The 23,948-nt window shown below is 50.4% G+C and overlaps 2 protein-coding genes across 2 annotated transcripts; both read right to left on the bottom strand.

Annotated features, from left to right (window-relative positions):
- Nucleotides 1-2,345: 2,345 nt before the first annotated feature.
- Nucleotides 2,346-4,475, bottom strand: LOC132216353 (interferon lambda-3-like). The gene is made up of 6 exons (XM_059665517.1): nucleotides 4,077-4,475; nucleotides 3,794-3,975; nucleotides 3,392-3,469; nucleotides 3,004-3,147; nucleotides 2,819-2,902; nucleotides 2,346-2,731 (listed from the first exon to the last, which is right to left on the bottom strand). Exons 1-6 carry the CDS (start codon nucleotides 4,084-4,086, stop codon nucleotides 2,633-2,635), a joined length of 597 nt encoding a protein of 198 aa, XP_059521500.1. The 5' UTR covers nucleotides 4,087-4,475; the 3' UTR covers nucleotides 2,346-2,632.
- A 5,389-nt stretch (nucleotides 4,476-9,864) lies between these two features.
- LOC132216352 (interferon lambda-4-like) lies at nucleotides 9,865-11,896 on the bottom strand. Its single transcript, XM_059665516.1, has 5 exons — nucleotides 11,729-11,896; nucleotides 11,270-11,341; nucleotides 11,040-11,183; nucleotides 10,738-10,812; nucleotides 9,865-10,569 (listed from the first exon to the last, which is right to left on the bottom strand). Exons 1-5 carry the CDS (start codon nucleotides 11,894-11,896, stop codon nucleotides 10,471-10,473), a joined length of 558 nt encoding a protein of 185 aa, XP_059521499.1. The 3' UTR covers nucleotides 9,865-10,470.
- Between the last annotated feature and the right edge of the window lie 12,052 nt (nucleotides 11,897-23,948).

Genomic DNA, 23,948 nt, shown 5'->3' with positions numbered 1-23,948 from the left:
ACTCAGGTTATCAGACACCAGAGCTGGGGCTGCGAGAGCAGTCGGAAATTGAGAGGAGAGAGCCCATCATGGAGGGAACCCCAGAGAAAGAGGATCAAATTCCATCTCCTGAAAGAAAAAAGTAAGCTCTCAACACAGGACTCTGTAGCCACTGCACATGTCCCAGATACTGAAGGCAAAGCGAGCTGGCTGCTAGCACTTCTGTCATTCAGCAAGAAAGGAGAGAGGTGACGAGGAGGGCATGGCATGTCCTTTAAAGGAGCAACTCAAAGGGGGCTCAGATCACTTTCACTCGTGTGTATGGGCCACAACTTCATGCCACAGGTGCAGGGACGGTTGAAGAATGTTGTTTTAGTGGAACACTCTTGAATCCACTTCAAGTCCGGGGTTCTCCAAGTAAAGGAAGAAGAGGAGAGGAAGCATAGAGAGCGCTGGCTGGAGTCTCTGCCACTCCAGCTCTGTGGGCGGTCATATGATTGTGTGGTGACTGGAGCTGTGGCGTCCATATTTCGGTCATGAGGGGAGACAGTACTAATACACTGAGGATGGAGAACCAGCCAGAGATAAAGAGCCTGGACGCACTATGACAGCCTGTCTTCTAGGGCAGCACTGTTCAAATCTAAATATTATGTGAGCCACGTGTGTCATTTAACATTTTCTAGCAGCCACATTTCATAAGTAAAGAGAAATGTGTGAAATTACTTTTACATATATTTTATTTGACCCAATATATTCAAAATATTATTGTTTCAACATGTAATCAACATGAAACGTATTATTAGTGAGATTTTACTTTTTTACAGTGGATAAAAATTCTGTACATCAATCTATTTCTTTGCTTTGTCCATTGAGAGTGGGTAGAAGCAACAATATTCCTGTAGCAATCAGCCCACCTAGCACCCAGATCAGGATCTTTTAATACTGTCTCCACGAAGAGGAACCAGAGCTCCTTGAAGAAAAGGCTGGTTACAGAGCTGAGGCAGGGACAGTACAAGGCGAGCCTGGAACATCTTATTCCAGAAAGCAAGGAGGTGCTCAAAGGATGAGGGGACACATGGAAAGGGCTTAGGAGCCATCTTGAAGGGTTCCCATTGGCCTAATTGAGGACAGTTCGAGCATCAACTGAAGTTATAGCAAAGAATTATAATGCACTGAATGAAATAAGAATTCAGTAGTCCATGCTGTTATAAATCAATTAGCAAATACATGCATGACGGAGGGGAGCACAGCTCTTCCTAAGAGTAGAATGCAATGAATAATGCAAGAAGAAAGATGAAATTATTTGGTAACTGACATAATATAAACATTCAGGCTTTGGGCTCTGAGCACCCGTATGTCCCCCTCTGTCCGAGACCCTTTGACACCATCAATGGACACTAAAATGAATGGGTTGCAGTTTGAAAAGTAACAGGTATTTGCAAAGTGTCAAAGTCCTCCACATATTTATTATAAAGAGAAAAATAGTATTTTTACAGAGAAGAAACTTGGCAGGCACCATCTAAACATTTTTTTAAAATAAAATTTATTCCAATTCCAGGGTCTATTTTATACGTAGAGCACAGCTCAACCCGCACTAGCGACATTTCAGTGCTGAGCTCCATGTGGCCTGTGGAGCAGGTTAAATAATATAGCTCTAAATGGACTCTGCTGTCTACACTTCTTATCACGTGCAATGATAAGTGTTGTTATAAGGCACTTTTATTTCATGTGCTTTACATATAACAGAAGGCATCTCAGTGATCCACTCACATACCCACAAAGAAACCACACACACACACAATCACTCACGTTCTGTGGTGCGAGAATAGTGGCCCCAACGCCCAGCCCAAACCCTGAAACCGTGAATCTCTTATGTGACCTGGCAAAAGGCCCTCGCAGAGGTAACTGAGCTTTATAGATGTGAAAAGAGAGAGGTTGTCCTGGATTATCCCCATGAGACCCGTCTAAACACCGAGTCCTTAAAAGCAGAGAACTTGCTCCAGCTGGAGGCAGAACAGAAATGTGGCGGAAGGAGCAGTCAGAGGGATTCCAAGAGCGAGAAGGATGTGACCCGTGGCTGCACGCTCTGAGATGTAGGTCCATGTGCGAGGATCAGTGAGAGGCTGGCAGGAGCTGCGGATGGACTGACGCTTTCTGCCAGCGGGAACGGGAACCTCAGTGTTACCACTGCAGGGAAGAGAATTCTGCCAACAGCTTGACTGAGCTTGGAGGTGGACCCTTCCTCCCAAGGCCTCCCTAGCAGAATCCCAGCAGCCACCCTTGGACTTCAGCCCTGTGAGACCCCTGGCAGAGGGAGAGGCTGGCCACCCAGAGCTCTCATCTATGGAGCTGTGAGATACTAAACTTGTGTGGTCTGAAGATGCTAAGTTTGGGAAATCTTGTTATGGCGGCGGGAGAAAACTAATCCGCACAATCGTACCCACACCCCCACAGCACAGGAAACATCATTTTCTTATCATTTATTTGAACAATTCTTACAAAAAGTAGAAAATAAATATTTTATCGGGTCTGAGTTTGACAATTCACCCACATAAATACATAAATAGTGGTTGGGTGGCAATAAATTAAGAAACGTGAGGGACGCATAAATAAAACCCAAGATGCTGGGACAGGAGGCATGTGGGCCTGAGGGTCACGCACACAGGTCTCCATCAGCGACACATCTCAGGTCACCGACGAGGAGGCGGAAGAGGTTGGATGCGACAGAGGCTTCAAGGCAGCCACGGGATTCCTGTGGAGAGGAAAGGACAGGTCAGTGGCCGTTCATCACCTGGGCCCCCAGTTGTCCCCAGAAACTGGTCCTGCCCCAGTCACTTACCTTCTCCTCAGCCTCCTGGAGGCGATGCAGCCATTGGCGGAGGCGGCCCCGGGGCCTGGGGCCTGCTGTGGACTGAGCTGGGACCTGTGGGCGAAGGAGGGTGGTGAGTGAACAGGGTCTCAGACACACGGGGACATACGGGTGGTCAGAACCCACAGACGAGCCTGGGAGCCCAGAGCACTCACACAGGCCTGAAGCTTGGAGTGGATGTGGCGCAGCGTGTGAAGGGGCTGGTCCAGGAGGTCCCCCAGGGTCGAGTTAGCCACGGTCTCCAGGACCTTCAGTGTCAGGGCCAGCTCAGCCTCCAAGGCCACAGGGCGCTCCCACACCTGAGCAGGGAGAAGGACAGGTGAGAGAGAACAGGTGAGGAGGGCGGAGGAAGGAGCAGGTGAGGGCAGGAGACAGGAGAGAGGGAAGGTCAATGTGAGCAGGTGAGGAGAAGAGGTCAGGGGGACTGCTGGGGAGGGCAAAGACACAGAGAACAGTGAGAAGGAGAAGGTGAAGGGGCCACCTAAGAAGCCAGAGGAGCGGGGCCAGGTGAGGGCAGGGCTGGGCCTGAGTCTCCCAACTCACCTGCAGCTGCCTCAGGTCCCAGGTCCTGGGGAGTGGGCGGGAGCCGCAGCTCCGGTTCCTCAGCAGGAGGGACTCTCCCTGGAGAGCAAGGACAGAGGTCAGGCACAGCTGGAGAGCTGGAGGTTGACCCCACAGTGGGGTTGGAGGATGGCTAGCAACAGGAGCAGGGGGCTAACGTCCTAAAGGATGGTAGAGGCATCTCCAGGGCAGAAGAGCAAGAGTCAGCCCCCAAAGCAAGAGCAGGAGGTAGACCATGTGTGAAGGGTGGAGGTTAGCCCAGGGAAGGAAGGGAACAGGCCCACTTTGAGCCAAATGGGCCTGTGACCCACAGAGGGAAGGGTGGAGGGTAGCCCACAGCATGGGGGTGGGGAGGGGAGGCAGGGGAGAGGGAGGAAGACTCACCAAGGCGTCCTTGGCCCTCCTGAAGGCCTTCATCTCTTGTGGGGGCAGAGACTTGAACTGGGCCATGTTGCAGCCCCTTGCACCCAGGAGTGTCGGGAGTGGTGTGGTGACGGGAACTGCTCCTGTGCTGGTCAGCACCGTGGTCATCAGCATCAGCACCAGCGCACAACACAGAGCCAAGTCTGTGTTAGGGAAGGATGGGCAGATGAGGGGACAGAGTGTCAGGGGCTGTGGGTGGGGGCTGTGGCGAGTGAGGGTCATGGACAATGATGTGGAGGCTCACCCAGCTTCATCCTGGTCTCTGGTCTCTGGTCTCTATTCCAAGTGGGGATCCAAGTGTCCTCTCAGAGGCTGTCTCCTGGGTCTCACTCAGCCTTGTGTGGTGTCTCTGGCCTCAGTCTCCTTTTCTGGGTCTCAGCCTGCTGCTCGGTCTGTGTTCCCGAACTTCCAGCTAGGCAGCGATGCAATACCTCACTGAGCTCCATGGTGCAGCTTTTAGCCTGCACAGGCGGGCAATCCCAGCTGATGAAGGAAAAATGAAAACACACCTGCCGCTAGGGGAGGCTCCAGGCTGGGGAAGCCCGTGCTGGGCGGGGCCTTGAGCCAAGTGAGCAGCTGGAGCGGAAACAGAAAGTGACACACACTCAGGCTCACCTACAGAAGGTGAGGTCCCAAGAGGAATCTCAGGATAAGGGCAGCCTCAACCCCACAAAGAGGGCTTACCTTTCTGCAGGACACCCCCGTGCAGGGAGAGGAGGAGGAAAGCACCTTCAGGGCTATTGCCACCAAGACCCTGGAACTTCCAACAGGGAGGCTGTCAGGGGAGGGGAGAAGACAAAGGGAGAAGGCTGCAGGGGGGGTGGGGTGGGGGGCCGATGGGTAAGTCAGCATCATAAAGCAGCCCAGAATTGAGAGATCAGCTCTTCCCTCCCTTGCCCCACCAGGGGCTGTTAAAGAAGGGGAGGAGAGGAGCTTGACAAACAAACATCTTTAATTGTCCAGACACAGAGGGACCCAGGGATAGGAGTCTCTGCTAGGGAATCCGGGTGTAGCCAAGGGCTTCAAGGGATCCTGTCAGTGTGACCAATGCCTTCATTCATTCATCAAGTATTACCCAGCCCCTACTTTGTTTCAGGCACTGCTCAACGTGCCAGGATCAGAGCATTTAAAAGATATCCCATAAAACAACACTTGTCGGAGCTTTTTAAAAAACAACAACTTTATTGTATTGATCTTTACAGAGGGAGAGGGAGAGAGAGAGAGACACCAATGTGAGAGTGAAACATGTATTTGAGAGTGAACCATTGATCGGTGGCCTTCTGCACGTATCCCCACAGGGAACAGAAGCCAAAACCTGAGCATATGCTCTGACCAGGAATTGAACCAGTGACCTTTCACAGGGGAGGACACTCCAACCCCTGAGTCACACCAGCCAGGGCTCATGGACCTTTTTACTAGAGGAGAGTAGGCGAGGGCTAAGCACTCAGTGTATATTACATCAGGTAACAGAAAATGAAAGCACAAAAGTGAGGTGACAGCAGAATGTAGGAGGGGCTGCACTGAACGACGCCAGAAAAGTCACATTTGAGCAAAAACATAAAGTGAGAAGTGAGGGAGTGAGCTATGTGAAGATCTGAAAGGAAAGAGAGACACCCCCTACTCCTGATCTGGGAGTACTTTATTCTTCACCCCATCACAAAGTCTTCGCCACAATGAGTATTGAACCCATGATAACATCTGGGGCACAGTGTAGTATGCCTACATCTATATATTCTAGAGGCCTGGTGCATGAATTTGTGCATGAGCAGGGTCTGGCCATCTGGCCCCAATCTGGGTGGTGGGGGCTAAATGGGGTCAGGGCTGGCCAGGGGAAGGGGCCGAAGGCAGTTGGCCAGCCCTGCCCCCTGGTCGAACTCCCAGTGGAACTCTCAGTCTAGGGGAGGATTTGCATATTAGGCTTTATATATATATATATATATATATATATATATATATATATAGAGAGAGAGAGAGAGAGAGAGAGAGAGAGAGAGAGAGAGAGAGAGAGTCAGGGGCCATAGCAACCGAACAGACGACCAAACAGGCTGAGTGGGGAGACCAGGCCAGCAGGGGGGTTAGTGAGGGATGACCAAACGACTGAGCAACAGGCTGTGTGGGCAACCAGGCAAGCAGAGGGGCAGTGAGGGGCGAACAGGCTGGCAGGGGGGAAGGTGGTGGCGACCAGGCCAGCGGGGGGGACAGTAAGGGGCAACCATGCTGGCAGAAGGGAGGCTGTTAGGGGTGACCAGGCTGGCAGGAGGGGCAGTTGGGGGCAACTAAGTTGGCATGGAGGGACATTTGAGGGCGACCAGGCTGACAGGCAGAGGTGGTTAAGGGTGATCAGGCTGGCAGAGGGGCCAGTTAGGGGTGATCAGGCAGGCAGGCAGGCAGGCAAGCAGTTAGGAGCCAGCAGTCCCGGATTGTGAGAGGAATATCCAACTGCTGGCTGTTGGACATCCCCCGAGGGGTCCCGGATTGGAGAAGGTTCAGGCTGGGCTGAGGGGACCCACCACTGTGCATGAATTTCATGTACCAGGCCTCTAGTATAGGATAAAAGCCTAAACAAACTTTACGACCGAAGGACCAGAATGATCAAAACGACCGGTCGACCAGTTGCTATGATGCATACTAACCACCAGGGGACAGATGCTCAATGCAGGAACTGTCCCCTGGTGGTCAGTAAGCTCCCACAGCCAACCTCCCAGGGCTGACCAACCTCACCTGGTCCCTCCCCGCAGCTGGCCAACCTCCCGTGACCCCTCCCCCTGTCCCTCCCCCTGACAAGCAGGCCCCTATCCCGGGACTGGGCAAGACATCCCTGATCAGCCGTGATTGATGGCCAAGCCTAGGGATCCCACTGTGCATGAATTCATGCACCAGGCCTCTAGTTTTAAACATAAGAAACATTGGGGAGAAACCAAGATGGCGGCATAGATAAACACCGGAGTTTGCTGCCTCGAACAACCACTTCAAAAATACAACTAAAAGACGGAATGGACATCATCCAGAACCACAGGAAGGCTGGCTGAGTGGAAGTTCTACAACAAGGAGGAAAGAGAAAAACATACCGAGACTCAGAGGAGGCGCAGTGCTGAAGTAAAATACTAAGGTGCGGAGTGCATGCGGAGCGGGCTGGCAGCTGAGGGCGTGGTTGTTGTTTTCAATCGGGAGGGAGTCTCAGGCACTGAGCTCCAGCTCCGGGTGAGTCTCTAGGGACCCAGACTCATACGTGAGAAGCGGGACTGTCTGGCATCGCTCAGAACCCTAGGGCAGCTTTCTCTCCATGTGGCTTGCAGCAATTACTGGGACACTGAGAAGCAGAGCCTCTGAGGGCAAGACTGAGAGCAGCCATAATTGCTAACCCCGCCCTGTTGATCCCGTGGGACCTGCCCCGCCCAAGCCCTGCAGGGAGACTTTTGCTGGATAGCCTCAGGCAAAGGCTACATTAGCACCTCCCTAGAGATCCAGGAGCCAGGAAGCCCAGAGGTCAGAGTGGGACCATCCAGTTTGCAGCTCCATGGAACCATAATAGACAAACTCAGGGGGCAGACTCAGTGAGCACCAAAGCCCCATCGAAGCAAGTCTACCCCCAGAGGGGTGTCTCCAGCACAGAAGTTCTCCCACTGCAGACACAGCTGATTCTCACAGCCAATTGGCCTGGAGGTCAATTCCTCACAGTGATACCTACAACAATCAAGGCTTAATTACAACAAGACTGTGCACAAAGCCCACAAGGGGGTGCACCAAGAGTGTCTACCTCAGGTAATTGGGACACTTAGCACAGAAAGGCACTCTATCGACACAGCGAAGCATAAAAAATGCCGAGACAAAGAAACAGGACACAAACGACAGAATGGGAGGAAAGCAAACTGCTGGATATAGAGTTCAAAACCACACTTTTAAGGTCTTTAAAGAACTGTCTAGAAGCCGCCAATAAACTTAATAAGGCCCTTGAAAAGACTGGTGAGACCGCCGATAAATGTAGTGAGATCTTCAAGAAGACTGGTGAGACCGCCAATAAATGTAGTGAGATCCTCAAGAAATCTAATGAGACCCTCGATGTTGTGATAAAGGACCAACTAGAAATTAAGCATACACTGACTGAAATAAAGAATATTATACAGACTCCCAACAACAGACCAGAGGATCGCAAGAATCAAGTCAAAGATTTGAAATACGAAGAAACAAAAAACACCCAACCGAAAAAGAAAAATGAAAAAAGAATCCGAAAATATGAAGATAGTGTAAGGAGCCTCTGGGACAGCTTCAAGCGTACCAACATCTGAATTATAGGGGTGCCAGAAGAAGAGAGAGGGCAAGATATTGAAAACCTATTTGAAGAAATAATGACAGAAAACTTCCCCTACCTGGTGAAAGAAATAGACTTACAAGTCCAGGAAGCGCAGAGAACCCCAAACAAAAGGAATCCAAAGAGGACCACACCGAGACACATCATAATTAAAATGCCAAGAGCAAAAGACAAAGAGAGAATCCTAAAAGCTGCAGGAGAAAGAAAATCAGTTACCTACAAGGGAATACCCATACGACTGTCAGCTGATTTCTCAACAGAAACTTTGCAGGCCAGAAGGGAGTGGCAAGAAATATTCAAAGTGATGAATACCAAGAACCTACAACCAAGACTACTTTATCCAGCAAAACTATCATTCAGAAGTGAAGGCCAGATAAAGAGCTTCACAGATAAGAAAAAGCTAAAGGAGTTCATCACCACCAAACCAGTATTATATGAAATGCTGAAAGGTAACCTTTAAGAAGAGGAAGAGGAAGAAAAAGGTAAAGATACAAATTATGAACAACAAATACACATCTATCAACAAGTGAATCTAAAAATCAAGGGAATAAATAATCTGATGAACAATATGAACTGGCGATTGTAATAGAATCAGGGACATAGAAAGGGAATGGACTACTCTTGGGGGCAGGGGAAGGGGTGTGGGGTGAGGGAAGAGATTGGACAATAATCGTGCACCTATGGATGAGGACAGTGGGTGGGGAGTGAGGGCAGAGGGTGGGGTGGGAACTGGGTGGAGGGGAGTTATGGTAGGAAAAAAGAGTAACTAATGTAATAATCTGAACAATAAAGATTTAATTAAAAAAAAAGAAACATTGATAGAGTGAATGAGAAGCTTAGTGTTGTGACATATTTTAAAAATAGTCTCCAACGCAGCCTGTGTGGTCAGTGGTTGATGTCCACCTATTAACCAGGAGGTCAGGGTTGGATCCCTGGTCAGGGCATATACCCAGATTATGTGTTCAGTCCCCAGTAGGGGTTGTGCAGGAGGCAGCCGGTCAATGATTCTTTCTCACCACAGATGCTTCTATCTTTCTCCCTTCCTCTCTCTTAAATCAATTAAAAATATTTTATTTTTATATACAAGTATATTTATATTGATTTCAGAGAGAGAAATAGAGCTAGAAACATCAATGAGAGAGAAACATTGATTGGCTGCCTCCTGAACCCCCACCCCTACTGGGGATCAAGCCCCCAATCTGGGCATGTGCCCTTTACCAGAATTGAACCCAGGACCCCCCAGTCTGCAGGCCAATGCTCAATCCAGTGAGCCAAGCAGGCTAGGGATTATATATATATTTTAAAGAGCATGAACCATGGAGCTGAAGGGTTGGGATGCAAACCTGGCTCTACCCTCACCTGCTGTGTGACCTTGACAAGGAGCCCTGCAGTTGGCAGCAAAGCTCTCCAGCCCACAGGCTTGGACAAATAAAGAAGTGCAATCACTTGTGTATTGAGGTGTGTGTGGTTATTTAATAGAGACCATCCTATGGCCTCCACTGGAAGCTGAATAAATGCTACTTCAATGTACACGACTTGTCCGCAAAGGAAGGATGATAATGCCACGGTATAGATGAGGAAACTGAGGGCACAGAAGTAATTTGCGCAGTCACACCATGATTAAGAGGCAGGGTCAGAGTTGAACTCAAGTCACCTGATTGCCCTGGCTGAGCATTTTTAACTGAAATTGCCACTCAGAGTGATCACAGGGGAACAACCAGTGTAAATGCAAGAATATTTAATAATGAAAGACAGAGTAGCCCATTACTCAGGGATTTCACAAATACAAAAGACACACGGATGACAGAATCCAAAATTCTGCAGTAACCTAAGGACTTCGTGCGCTGTCACTGCCTCATCCCTGAGGGACCAGGCCTCTCCAGTGGAGAGCTGCAGGAGTCACAGATTCATAGAATCTCATAGGAGACACTGAAGGCTCAAACCAGGGCGTGGGAACTGTCCTGGAGACTCGGTTCTGGGCTGCTGGTACCCAGAGAAGTAGAGCCTCGCCCATGGTACGTGGGGTCAGCGTCCCCCGTGGACTCAGGACTCAAGTCTCTTCCTGCCACACAAGGCCCCTGGCGGGTCTTCAGGGCAATGCCTTCCACAGACATGTCCCTGCTTCCAGGGGACGCGATGTCCTCTCCGGAAATGTCCCCGCACTTCACGGTGCGCTCAGCGCAGCCATCCAGGTGAGGCCAGCGGCGGCGGCAGAGTCTCCTGAGCGCGGGCGCCCACTGGCTGGAGACCTGCCTGGACCAGAGGGCAGCACAGAGCCCCGACCTAAGCCGCCCGCCTGCAGAGCCGCGGGGCCCGCCTCACAGTCGGGTCAGAGGCAAGGCCCTGAGAGCGCCGCCAGCTTCAGGTCCCACGTGAGCAGGCGCAGGAGGTTGAAGATGATGGTGGCTTCATGGCACCGAGGCGAGTCCTGGAACCCGGGAAGGAAGCGAAGCGGGGCTGAGGCAGCGATTTCCTCATCGAGGGACCCTCGGCTCCTGGCCGCTCCACCACACGCGACCCCCCACCCCCACCCCACCCCACCCCCGCACCCTGCCCCACCCCTGCCGGCTACCCGCTCCGCGCCCGCCCCACTCACAGGTCTTCGCCTTTGGGGACGCCTCCTGGGTGCCCGCGGGGACTTCCTTGAGGAACCTGGCCGCACCAGCTCCAGCTGGAGGGGGCACAGGAGGTAAACCAAGGAGGTGAAGGGACCCAGTCTCCCACCGACTCAGCCCACTAGCCTCCCAGCCCAGCCCTGCGGACACCAGCGGGACGCCAATTGTGTGTGGACGGGTTGGGGCTCCGCGAGACAGATGGGCCCCGGGCGACCTAGCTGAGGGGGGAGAGCGCAGAGCAGGAGGGTGCGGGGTGCAGGGGCCGGGCGCGGGGGGCACTCACGCAGGCCACCACGTCCCTCCTCGCGGACGCCAGCAGCTCCAGGGTTGGGGCGACGCCGGGAAACAGCTCTGGGCTGGGCAGGCTGCTCAGCACGGCCTGGGCTTCCGAGAGGCCCCGGGCCACCAGGCGGAGCCGTGCGCACGACTGAGGGGACTTGGCGGAGTTAGAGATGCCGCGACCGCCGCCCTGCGCCCACCAACGCCCACCCCACGCCGACCCGCGGGCCTCACCCAGGGCAGCGGGGGAACCCTCCGTGGGCGGAAGGAGCAGTTCCGCGGCCTCCAGCTCAGCATCTCTTCCTCCTGGGCGGGACAATGGTGGGGCTGAGGCTGCGCCCCTCGCCTGAGCCCTGAAGTGCGGGGAAGTCGAGGATTCATGCCCGTGACCCGACTGTGTGGTGCAGGGTGGTCGTGCGTACTGTGCACGGAGCCTCAGAGCTCCCCGAGGACAAGGACGGGAAAGGGGAATGAAATGCACCCCGACGTGAGCTGGGTCCGCCCGGGGGCGCCCTTTTGTGAGTGGCAGGAAGGTGCTTTCTGTGCTTAGGATGCAGCTGGTCAGAATTCAGACCTGAGATCCGAGATGCGCCTGCGTGACGCTAGGATGCCAGGGCCCTCGGGATAGGGACCAGGATCCCGACCCTGGCGGGACCAGCATCCCCTGGGACTGGGGGTCTGGGCATCACTCACGTAGTGGTCCCTCAGCGCCTTGACCGCCTCCAGCGCCCTGGGGTCCAACCAGCGGTAGTGAGAGAGGGAGCAGCGCTTGGGTTCGGTCACACCGGGGTCTGCCACCACGTTCACTGTCACCAAGACCCACAGCCCCAGGGACACCGCGGCTGCACCACTGGGCCTCATCTCTGCTCCTGCACAAAGCCAGGGGCGTCGGGCAGTCCGAGGGAAGGCCCCGGTCCAGCCCCTGCCTCCTGTTAGACTGGCAGGGGGACCGATGTCAGGGGGTGGCTACGACCACTCCTACCCTCAGGCTCTCTCCCCTCACTGCTCACCTGCAATGTGCCCTCCGTGCTGGAGCTGGGCTTGCCTTCCTCTGTCCCCTGCCAGCTGTCCAGAGTGTTGTCCACCTTTGACAGCGGTGTCTGCACCTCCATCGCCGCTTTTATGCTCCTGACTGAGGAATGGTGAGCCGCTGGGCTTCCCCGTCCAGGTTAAGTTTTCGGAACATCAGCGCTGGACGCTGGCCCACTGGGATGCTGGCTTAGGCCTGAGGACTTTGCCTGCCTGTCCCAGGGTGCCAGCAATGGCTCTGCCCTGACCAGACTTATGCAACTCTTGTTTCTTTTTTTCTGGACATTTGTTTGTCTTCTCGGCCTGTATTGGTTTTTCTTTTGCACTCTAGGAATTAACCAAAAATACACCGTTTCCTTATCTTCCAAGGCACCTTGGCAGAAGTGCTGGTAGAAGGATCTGCCTGGAGTTGGTACTGGGAGTTTCCAGCTTCTCCCTTTCATTACGTCTCTGCCTGTCTCTTTCTGTTTTCTATATCAGCATGATTATCCCCCTTCTGTTTTTGCTGGCATTTCCTCGTCTAGGTTTTTGACCAACACTCTCTTTGATGTCCATTGTCTGTTATTAAATTACTAGAGGCCTGCTGCATGAAAATTCGTGCACTGGAGGAGGGTCCCTCAGCCCGACCTGCCCTCTCTCACAGTGCGGGAGCCCTCAAGGGTGGGAGGCGACCCGGCAATCAGGGGAAGGTGATGCCCCATCACACCTCTGCTGCTGCCACTGCCGGCAGTGCAAGCCTCGGCTGGCCCTGGTTACCTGAGCCTCGGGGGGCCCTGGGCAGCTGGGCAGCCCCACCTGAGGATTGCCTGCATCTTGGACAGCCCTGGGCAGCTGGAAACTGCCATTGAGACTTGCCTGCACCTCAGGCCGGCCCTGGGCAGCTGAGGGGCTGAGGGGACTGGGGGTCTCCAGAGGCAGGCATGTGAAGTGACCGGGCCTGCCAGGTGGTGGGCCCAGCCTTGCCGGGCACCTGCTGCCCCAGCGGGGCTGAGGGGACTGAGCGCTGCCGTCTTGGGGCTGTGGGCACTGCCATCTTTGAGGGCGGGACAGTCCATTAGCATATTCCCTTCTTGTTGGATGTGGGTGCCGCCATCTTTTGCAACAGTGTGAGGATCAATTAGCGTATTCCCTCTTTATTAGATAGGCTATTTCTTACTTTACTAGTTAATTTCTTACCATAGGGACACATCGTTAGGTGATTCCATCATGTGCGAGCATTGTAGAGTGTCCCTACACACACTTAGATGGTGCAGCCTAGGCTGTATGGTAGCCTATTGCGCCTTGGCTACGAACCGGTATAGCATATTACTGTACCCAATATTGTAGCAATTAAAACACAATGGTTTTTTATGTTTTCTAAACCTAGGAAAGGTACAGTAAGAATATGGTATAAAAAGATAAAAGTTGGTTCACCTGTATAGGGGGCTTACCATGAGTGGACCTTGAAGGTCTTGATGTGCTGGCAAAATGGAGATGTATGTTTGGAGAATAACAGACCTTTCAAGACTTTGCTTACTATTTGATTGTGCTCCCAGACCTCCTCCTTTTATTGGTGATTCAGCCCAATATCAAGTAGTGTTTCTCCCTCCAAATGTCACCTCTTTGGTCCAGGCAACAGATCAAGGACTTATAGCAGCTCTTAAGGCCTACTACCTGAGGAGCTTTGCCCAGCTATTGCTGCAACTGAGGCAGACACTGATACAACACCTGTGACTGTATCAAGAATTTTGCTTGGACTTGGGGTGATATCACCAAGGAGTATATGACTGGCATCTGGAAGAAGACACTCAAGAGATTGCCCTGGGGGCGTCAGTGAGTGAGTGGTGAGCGAATGTAAGGCCCAGGACAGTGGTCGGCAAACTGCGGCTCATGAGCCACATGCGGCTCTTTGGCCCCTTGAGTATGGCTCTTCCACAAAATACCGACTTCTGCGCATGGGCCACAAAGTTTCAATCGCACTGTACATGTGCGCCCGCACGTGGTATTTTGTGGAAGAGCCACACTCAAGGGGCCAAAGCGCCGCATGTGGCTCGCGAGCAGCAGTTTGCCGACCACTGGCCTAGGACATTGCTGTCCACTACTGTAGACTTCACAAACACTGCACACTCAGGCTACACTAAATTCATTTTTCTTCAATAATAAATTAACCTTAGTTTACTGTAACTTTTAGTTTATAAACTTTTAAAGAGAACTTTAACTTTTCTAGTCTTTTTAACAACACTTAGCTTAAAACACACATTGTATAGCTGTACAAAAATATGTTCTTTTTTATATCCTTATTCTGTAAGTTTTTTCTGTTTATTTGTTTTCTTTACTTTTTAAATGTTCTTGTTAAAAACTAAAACAGAAATGCACACATTACCCTAGGTCTACATTAGGGGTAGGGAACCTTTTTCCTGCCAACAGTCATTTGTTTATTTATAACATCATTCTCGGGCCATTCAAAATCATCAACTTAAAAGTTACCTGCTATATTTGGTCTAATATTTAATGAACTAATTCCTAATGCCTTGGCAGGGCCAGACCAAATGATTTCGTGGGCCTTCTACCGCCTTCGAACGTGATGTTCTCCACCCCTCATCTACAGTCAGGCTCATCAATATCACCTCATCCCACTGGAAGGTCTTCTGGGTCAATAATACACATGGGGCTGATAGCAATGACTTCTTCTGGAATAACCTCCTGAAGGACCTTCCTGAGGCTCTTCTTGAGGAGGTGTCAGTCATTTCAAAAATATGTCCATGATGCCTTGCTTGGTTTGTTTCTTTTTTTCATCATTGATTTGCTTGTAAGTAGATAATATATCATGAACATTCCTCTCTATGAAAACATTTCAGAGTTCAGGTCCATGTTTTTAAACCTGCTAAGGAGCTTGTGAGCTCTGCAAAAGCTTGTTAAAAAACTTCACTGTGAATTTTGGGGGTTCATCTTCATCTTCTTCTCCTGCAGTTCCCTTTTCTCTTCTTCAGCCATGAGTTCCTGTTTCAGTTCCAACAGCCCCTCATTAATCAGTTCCTAGGAACCACCTCAATATCACTCTCAATGTCAACCTCCCCCAACCCAGGTTAAGGTTGTTTGCCATCTTAATTGCAGCCTTGTGTATTTTTGCAACCTCGTCATCCTTGGCAAATTTTTTGAAGTCATGGACTAACCTCTTGAGTGTCTTCTTCCAGATGCCAGTCATATACTCCTTGGTGATATCACCCCAAGGCCAAGCAAAGTTCTTGATACAGTCACAGGTGTTGTATCAGTGTCTTCCTCAGTTGCAGCAAAAGCTGGGGAAAGCTCCTCAGGTAGTAGGCCTTAAGAGCTGCTATAAGTCCTTGATCTGTTGCCTGGACCAAAGAGGTGACATTTGGAGGGAGAAACACTACTTGATATTGGGATGAAATCACCAATAAAAGGAGGAGGTCTGGGAGCACAATCAAATAGTAAGCAAAGTCTTGAAAGGTCTGTTATTCTCCAAACATGTTTCTCCATTTTGCCAGCACAGCAATCAGGAGGGCACCTTGGAAAAGGAGCTGGGTCATTCATGGCTTTTGTACTGCTGTGGTCTGCGTGTTTGCCCCATTGATAGGTTGATGTCTTAACAGGCAAAGATAATGGTATTGGTAGGAGGGATTATTAGGAGGTGATAACTCTGGAGGTGGAACCCTCAAGAAGGGATTAGTTCTCTTTTAAAAGGGAAATCATGGAGCTCCTTAGCACCTTTTACCATGTGAGGAGAACTTGGCCTCCTGTAAGAGTGCCCTCCCCTGACCATGTTGGAGCCCTGATCTTAGACTTCCCGGCCTCCAGAACTGAGAAATAAGCTTCTGCTGTTTACAAGCCACCCAGCCTCTGATGTTTTGTTATAGCAGCCCAACTGGTAAGAGACAAATACTGTCCTTATAGAAAGATTTCCTGTGACCTGCTGTTAGAGACGCCTATTCAATTACAAAAACTGCTTCAACAAACAGACTATGGAATCTCAGAGGGATGGTGGGGATGGGTGGGCAGAGGTGGGAAGAGATCAACCAAAGAACTTGTATGCATATATGAATAATCCATGGACACAGACATTAGGGTAGTGAAGTTTGGGGGCAAAGGAGCTGGGGGCGGGGGCGGGATATGTAATACTTTCAACAATAAAAATATTTTTTAAAGAATTTAACAACAACAAAAGCTCTGGAGAACTTTCTTCTTATGAGTACAACTCAAACACGCTCTAGGAACTGGATCACTCCTGCGTTACTGGTAGGAATGTGAAAAGGGTACAGCCAATTTGAAAACCAGCTTGGCCATTCCTTATAAAACTAAACAGGCAACTGCTAGTCAACCCGACAGTTACAGTCCTGAACATTTATTGCAGAGAAATAAAAATTTATGATTACCTAATAATCTAAATGCAGTGTTTATAGTGGCATTACTAGTAATTGTCCAAAACCTAGAAATGTCCTTCAGAAAGGGAATGGTTAAACAAACTCTGGTGCTTCTATACCATGAAACAGGAATGAACAATTTATATACACAACAACCTAAATGAATATCCAGGGATATTCACTCAATGGTGTATGAATGATCCAGTTTCTCTGCGTCCTCACCAACATTGGATGATGTCACTATTTTTTATTTTAGCCATATTGCTAGGTGCGTAATGATAACTCATTGTGGATTTAATTTGCATTCCTCTAATGGCTAATGTTATTGAGCACCTTTTCACATGCTATTTCCCATCTGTGCAACCTCTTTGGTAAAATATGTCTTCATGTCTTTTGTCCATCTTCTAATTGGATTGTTTAATTTTTTACTGCTGAGTTTTTAATTTATTCTAGACACCAGTCGTTTGTCAGGTAGGTGGCTTGCAAATATTTTCTCACAGTCTTTAGCCCATCTTTCCATCCTCTTACACAGAGCCAAAGTTTTGGTTCGAGTTCAGTTTAATGGATTGAACCCTTTGCATCAAGTCTGAAAACCCTTTTCCTAGCCCTAGATCCTGAAAATGTTCTCACAATTTTAATAAAAGTATTATAGCTTTATATTTTACATTTAAGTTCATGATCCATTTGGAGGTCATTTTTAGTTTAGGTTTGGAGTTTGAATTCAGGTTCATTTTTTGGACTATGGCTTTCCAACTGCTCTAGCACCATGTGTTGTAAAGGCTACTCTTCTCCATTGAGTTGCTTTCGCATGTGTGAGTCTTTCTAAATGCCTGTAGTGTCACACCAAGTGTATTGTTCAGCAACTTACCTTTTTCACTCTGTAAAATGCCTTAAAGGTTTTCCCATGGTCATCCTATATAACTGTTATAGGTCTAGTTAAACTTGGGGTTCATGAACCACCTCTGCAATTGATTTCAGGGAAGAGTGGACTTGCATGAGGAAAAGATGATTTTTATCTTCACTAACCTCTACCTGAAACTTCATCTTTCTTTCCTTTATGAATGTAACCAATAATAGCAATATACCACAATCTATATATATAAAAGGCTAATATGCTAAGTGTCCGACTGTCCAACTGGTCACTATGATGCACACTGACCACCTAATAATCTAAATGCAGTGTTTATAGTGGCATAAACTTATAGTGGCATAAACAGTGTTTATAGTGGCAGACACTTAACGCAGGAGCTGCCATGATGCACACTGGCCATTGACAGAGAAATGGCACCATGAACTTGGCACCTACAAAGCAACACTTGGCTTCCTGCAAGTGGGACATAGGCCCCACCACCACCCCGGAGAGACACCCCACCAAATCGCAGCCAACAGTGCCGAGACCCTATGGTGCAAAATGCAGCCCACAGCCCAGCCCAGCCCAGAAACGGTGGCTATGTGTGCCAGGTAATGACATCACTGTAGCAATGCCTGGTTTCCTCTCCCTAACAACTAGCCTCCTTGGAGTTTCTTCAGCCCAGGAACACGACTTGCTTTATAGCCAGGTGCAAACATTTTACACTTTAACCAAATGCCTATGAAGCATTTTCCCGTGCCTCATCTCATTTGATCTTCACAGAAGTCCTGGAGTAGGTAGATAGGAGGCTCAATAGAATCCTACTTTCTTTTCATTAGCCAGAAAATGGAGATTTAGAAAGTATAGAAACTTGACCTGACTGAAAAGAAGTAAGAAATGGTGGACCTTGAAAATGACTTCAAGTTTTCTCACTGTGCAGAATATAGTCAAACACTGCTGCAGTTAAATATTTCACCCTTTGTTTTCTCTGCATGATCTACAATAATAACCTGCTTCGTGTTGATTATTTACTGCTGTGTTGCTAACAATTATCCAAAAGAGAAGTTGAGGTGCTTCACTGGGTTGGAAAAAGTTTAGCTAAATCAAAAAGCAGGTCTAATTAATCAATTATCTCTTTCATAGTCCTGTGTATTTAATATTATGCATTTAAGAAGATGTATGAACCAATAAGTGATTATAGCAAAGTTGCAGGATACAATGTTAATGTACAAAAGTCAATTGCTGGCTTGTATAACAGCAATGAACAAATTGAATTTGAAATAACAAACACCATTTACATTTGCCCTTTCAAGTTGAAATGCCTAGATACAAATCTAACAAAATATGAACAAACTCTAGATGAGAACAACTACAAAACTCTGTGAAAGTAATCAAAGATCTAAAAATAGAGATATTCCATCCAGGTACATGGATAGGAAGACTCAATATTGTCAAGATGTCATTTCTTCCCAATTTAATCTATAGATTCAATGCAATCCAATCAAAAGCCTAGCAAGTTATTTTGTGGATATTGACAAACTGAAAGTTTACCCAGAAATTCAAATAACCCAGAATAACTAACACAACATTAAAGGATAAGACCAAAAGTGGAGGGCTGATATTACCTGATGTCAAAACTTACTGTAAAGCTACAGTAATCAAGACAGTATTGGAGAAAGGAGAGACAAAGCAATGGAACAGAATGGAGAGTCCGGGAGTAGACCCACACAAATATAATCGACTGATCTTTGAGAAAAGCAAAAGCAGTTCAAGGGGAAAGGATAGTTTTCTCAACAAATGGTATTGAAACAACAGGACATTCACCTGCACAGAACATGAATCTGGATACAGACCTTATACGTTTCATGAAAATTAACTCAAAATGTATCATGGGCCTAAATGTAAAGTGCAAAACTATAAAACTAGAATATAGCAGAGGGAAAAATGAGGGCACCTTGGGCTTGCTTGGTGATGACTTTAGATACATCAAATGCATAATCCATGAAAGAAAGAAAATTATGAATAGGACTTCATTCAAATGTAAATCTTCAATTCTCTGAAGGACACTATTAAGAGAATAAAAATATTGCTCCCTCCCCTCTCCCCTTCCTTCAGGCCTGGGGATGACAGACCTCCTCCCAGAAGGCCCCAAGGCTTTCCCCTTCACTATCCAATCCCTTTGTAAATACTCCTGGTATTAAACCCACCTCAAATTATCCTAAATGGACTGGGCCATCGTTTTTCTGCTGGGGATCCTAACTGATACAACATAATAAAGATCTGGTGAATGCAAATGAGACATGAAAAGCAGGCAACCACACTCCACAGCCTGGTTCCATTTTGGCAGAAATTGCTCATAAAAGGGGGAAGGAGGAGTAATAGCTACTAATTGTTCAAAAGAATGACCTCCAAGGAGGTTTACTGAGGACTTCCTTTAATTCTCCAAGTTGTATCTTTTTGTATGAAGGTCACCCGGGTCCCATCTGTCTCACGGAGCCCCAACCTGTCCAGACACAATTCATGTCCCGCTGGTGTCCGCAGGGCTGGTGTCCGCAGGGCTGGGCTGGGAGGCTAGTGGGCTGAGTCGGTCGGTGGGAGACTGGGTCCCTTCACCTCCTTGGTTTACCTCCTGTGCCCCCTCCAGCTGGAGCTGGTGCGGCCAGGTTCCTCAAGGAAGTCCCCGCGGGCACCCAGGAGGCGTCCCCAAAGGCGAAGACCTGTGAGTGGGGCGGGCGCGGAGCGGGTAGCCGGCAGGGGTGGGGCAGGGTGCGGGGGTGGGGTGGGGTGGGGGTGGGGGGTCGCGTGTGGTGGAGCGGCCAGGAGCCGAGGGTCCCTCGATGAGGAAATCGCTGCCTCAGCCCCGCTTCGCTTCCTTCCCGGGTTCCAGGACTCGCTTCGGTGCCATGAAGCCACCATCATCTTCAACCTCCTGCGCCTGCTCACGTGGGACCTGAAGCTGGCCGCGCTCTCAGGGCCTTGCCTCTGACCCGACTGTGAGGCGGGACCCGCGGCTCTGCAGGCGGGCGGCTTAGGTCGGGGCTCTGTGCTGCCCTCTGGTCCAGGCAGGTCTCCAGCCAATGGGCGCCCGCGCTCAGGAGACTCTGCCGCCGCCGCTGGCCTCACCTGGATGGCTGCGCTGAGCGCACCGTGAAGTGCGGGGACATTTCCGGAGAGGACATCGCGTCCCCTGGAAGCAGGGACATGTCTGTGGAAGGCATTGCCCTGAAGACCCGCCAGGGGCCTTGTGTGGCAGGAAGAGACTTGAGTCCTGAGTCCACGGGGGACGCTGACCCCACGTACCATGGGCGAGGCTCTACTTCTCTGGGTACCAGCAGCCCAGAACCGAGTCTCCAGGACAGTTCCCACGCCCTGGTTTGAGCCTTCAGTGTCTCCTATGAGATTCTATGAATCTGTGACTCCTGCAGCTCTCCACTGGAGAGGCCTGGTCCCTCAGGGATGAGGCAGTGACAGCGCACGAAGTCCTTAGGTTACTGCAGAATTTTGGATTCTGTCATCCGTGTGTCTTTTGTATTTGTGAAATCCCTGAGTAATGGGCTACTCTGTCTTTCGTTATTAAATACTAGTAGCCTGGTGCACGAAATTCGTGCACTGGGGTAGGGGTGGGAGGAAAGGGGCCCCTCCGTCTGGCCTTCACCTTCTGCAATCTGAGACCCCCTCAGGGAATGTCCAACTTCCTGTTTGTGCCCACACTTTTAACAGATAACAGCTCCATTGTTGTTTCTTTCTTATGCTTAAAACCATTGGAATTAGTAGGTATTCAAAGTGTGTATACATTTTGGGGGGACACCCTATATATCTCTAGTCAGCGGTGAAAGAAACCAACAGCAGATAGGGAACCTCGCTCACTCCCCACATGTCTCCCCACTTCACTTTCCACCTTCGTGGGCAGCAGGAATATCAACATTTTCTCTCATTAATTCGGAAAAGCACGTCCTGTCACCTGCTGCCCGGCAGGAGTGCGCTAGGCCCCAAGCAAGCGAGGCTCAGTCAGGGCATCCTTCGCTCATGGGTGCTGGCACCCAAAGTGCACATTCCTCTTCTACAGTCGCCCCGACTATCCCACTGTCTCACTGAGAGGACGGAATTCCTCTCTGCCTCTGGGTTCTTGATCTTGAATGCTGATGGAAGGCATCTCAGCGAGGGCCGCCCGCGCCCACCAGGTGTGTCTGTCTGCACCTGCTCCCGCCTCAGCACCTGCATTAACCCTCTAGAGGTGATCTCGTAGCTGCACTGGCCTCCGTGGGAACAGAGCATCACCACTCCACCCTCTCACTGTCATCTCACAGGCGCCCACCCTCAACACCCAGAACACCCAGACACTCTCCAAAGGACGTGAGCGCATCAGAGGGGGTGTTAGGCATGCTGGGTTGATGGAAGTGCGGTGGAGAGGCGGGGGGAACTTGTGCACGCCTTGGTTTGCAACTGTTGCAGATGCAGGAGGGTGACAGTGTGCTGGGGGATGTTCACACGCCAGGCGGGGATGTGCACACCAGAGACCTCTGGCTTTGCAGATTCGCAAACCCCCGTGGTGCGGCCAGGAGGACGTCAGTCTGGCCCGCCACGGTGGCTGTCCCTGCGATCCTGCACCTTCTGGGCCAGGAGGCAGATCTTGCGCAGCCATTCCTGGGCACTGATGGCCTGCAGGCGCTACTTCAGCTCAGCCTGCAGGCTCTGCTTGGCGTGCTCACAGCTGTCACCACCGCCATGTGGGAAGTACAGGCCACCCTCCGCCGGCCCTTCTCCCCTGTCCAGAGGCTCTCTGCGCTGTTCACCTGCCCAGAGTGACTGGGGCTGGGCGGAAGCCAGGCGTCCTGCCCTGCCCTATCCTGGCCAATCCGCTGTGCGAGCTGCCGCCCCGCCAGGAAGGGTCACAGATCCGGGTCCCGGGACCATGGACAGCCTCAAGCACTCCCCCCAGCCTGGCAGGGTCACAGTTCCGTGTCTTGATCCAGTGGACAGCCTCAAGCACTGCCCCTCGCCCGGCAGGGTCACAGATTCGTGTCTTGGTCCCGTGGACAGCCTCAAGCACTGCCCCCCACCCAGCAGGTCATGGATCCGGGTCCCGGACTGTGGACAGCCTCAAGCACTGCCCCCTCCTGGCAGGGTCACAGATCCGGGTCCCGGGACAGTGGACAGCCTTGCCCGCTGCTGCCTGCCTTCAGTATGCAAATTAGCTGCCATCTTGTTGCTTCAGGGTGGGGGTCCCGCTTGGGTGCCTGGCCAGCCTGGAGGAGGGCATGATGGCTGTTTGCAGCTGGTCACACTCCCTTCAGGGTGGGGAATCCCCACTGGGGTGCCTGGCCAGTCTGGCTGAGGGGCTGAGGGCCGTTTTCAGGCTGGTGGGCGACTGAAGCTCCCAACCTCTCCTTTTTTTCTTTTTCTTTTTTTATTCTGGGATTTATTTACCTTCTGTGGCTGTCACTGGAGCTGAGAGCTGGCTTTAGCTCTGAGGCTCTGCTGCAGCTCTGAGACCTCAGCTGCTGAAAGCAGGTATCTGGGTTTGTTCTATAATTGAAACAATGTTGCGGTCCTGCTGGCTGAAGCCCGGCTGGCTCAAAGCAGGTTTCTGGGGTTTGTTTAGCTTCTATACTTGCAACATTGTTTCTTAGAGTGCAAGCTCAGAGGCCGGCAGTGGCAGGCAAGGAACCTTGGCTTCCTCCGTCACTGGAGCAAGCAAGCCTCCTGTTTGCTTCAGCTGCCTGGCTGCCAGCCGCCATCTTGGTTGGCAGTTAATTTGCATATCGCCCTTATTAGCCTATGGGAAGCATGTCGGAGGTACGGTTAATTACCATGTTTGTCTATTATTAGATAGGACTCTTGCATTTACACTGGTTGTTCCCCTGTGATCACACTGAGCAGCACTTTTCAGTTAAAAATGCTTAGCCAGGGCAATCAGGTGACTTGAGTGCAACTCTGACCCTGCCACTTAATCATGGTGTGACTGGGAAAATTACTTCTCTGTGGCCTCAGTTTCCTCATCTATATCATGGCATTATCATCCTTCCTTTGTGGACGAGTTGTGTTCATTGAAGTAGCATTTATTCAGCTTCCAGTGGAGGCCATAGGATGGTCTCTATTAAATAACCACACACACCTCAATACACAAGTGATTGCACTTCTTTATTTGTCCAAGCCTGTGGGCTGGAGAGCTTTGCTGCCAACTGCAGGGCTCCTTGTCAAGGTCACACAGCAGGTGAGGATAGAGCCAGGTTTGAATCCCAGACCCTTTAGTTCCATGGTCCATGCTCTGGATTGAGCATTGGCCTGCAGACTGGGGGGTCCTGGGTTCAATTCTGGTAATGGGCACATGTCCAGATTGGGGGCTGGAATACCAGTTGGGGGAGTGCAGGAGGCAGCCAATCAATGTTTCTCTCTCATTGATGTTTCTAGCTCTAGCTCCCTCTCTGAAATCAATACAAATATACTAGTATAAAAAACAAAAATAAAATATTTTTAATTGATTTGAGAGAGTGGAAGGGAGAGGGAGAGAGATAGAAGCGTCAGTGGTGAGAGAGAATCATTGACCAGCTGCCTCCTGCACACCCCCTACTGGGGACTGAGCACACAATCAGGGTATGTGCCCTGACTAGGGATCCAACCCTGACCTCTTGGTTAATAGGTGGACATCAACCACTGAGCTACACAGGCTGGG

This window comes from Myotis daubentonii, chromosome 15 (assembly GCF_963259705.1).
Source record: "Myotis daubentonii chromosome 15, mMyoDau2.1, whole genome shotgun sequence".
Taxonomy (NCBI): domain Eukaryota; kingdom Metazoa; phylum Chordata; class Mammalia; order Chiroptera; family Vespertilionidae; genus Myotis; species Myotis daubentonii.
This window is presented reverse-complemented; position numbering and strand designations above follow the sequence as displayed.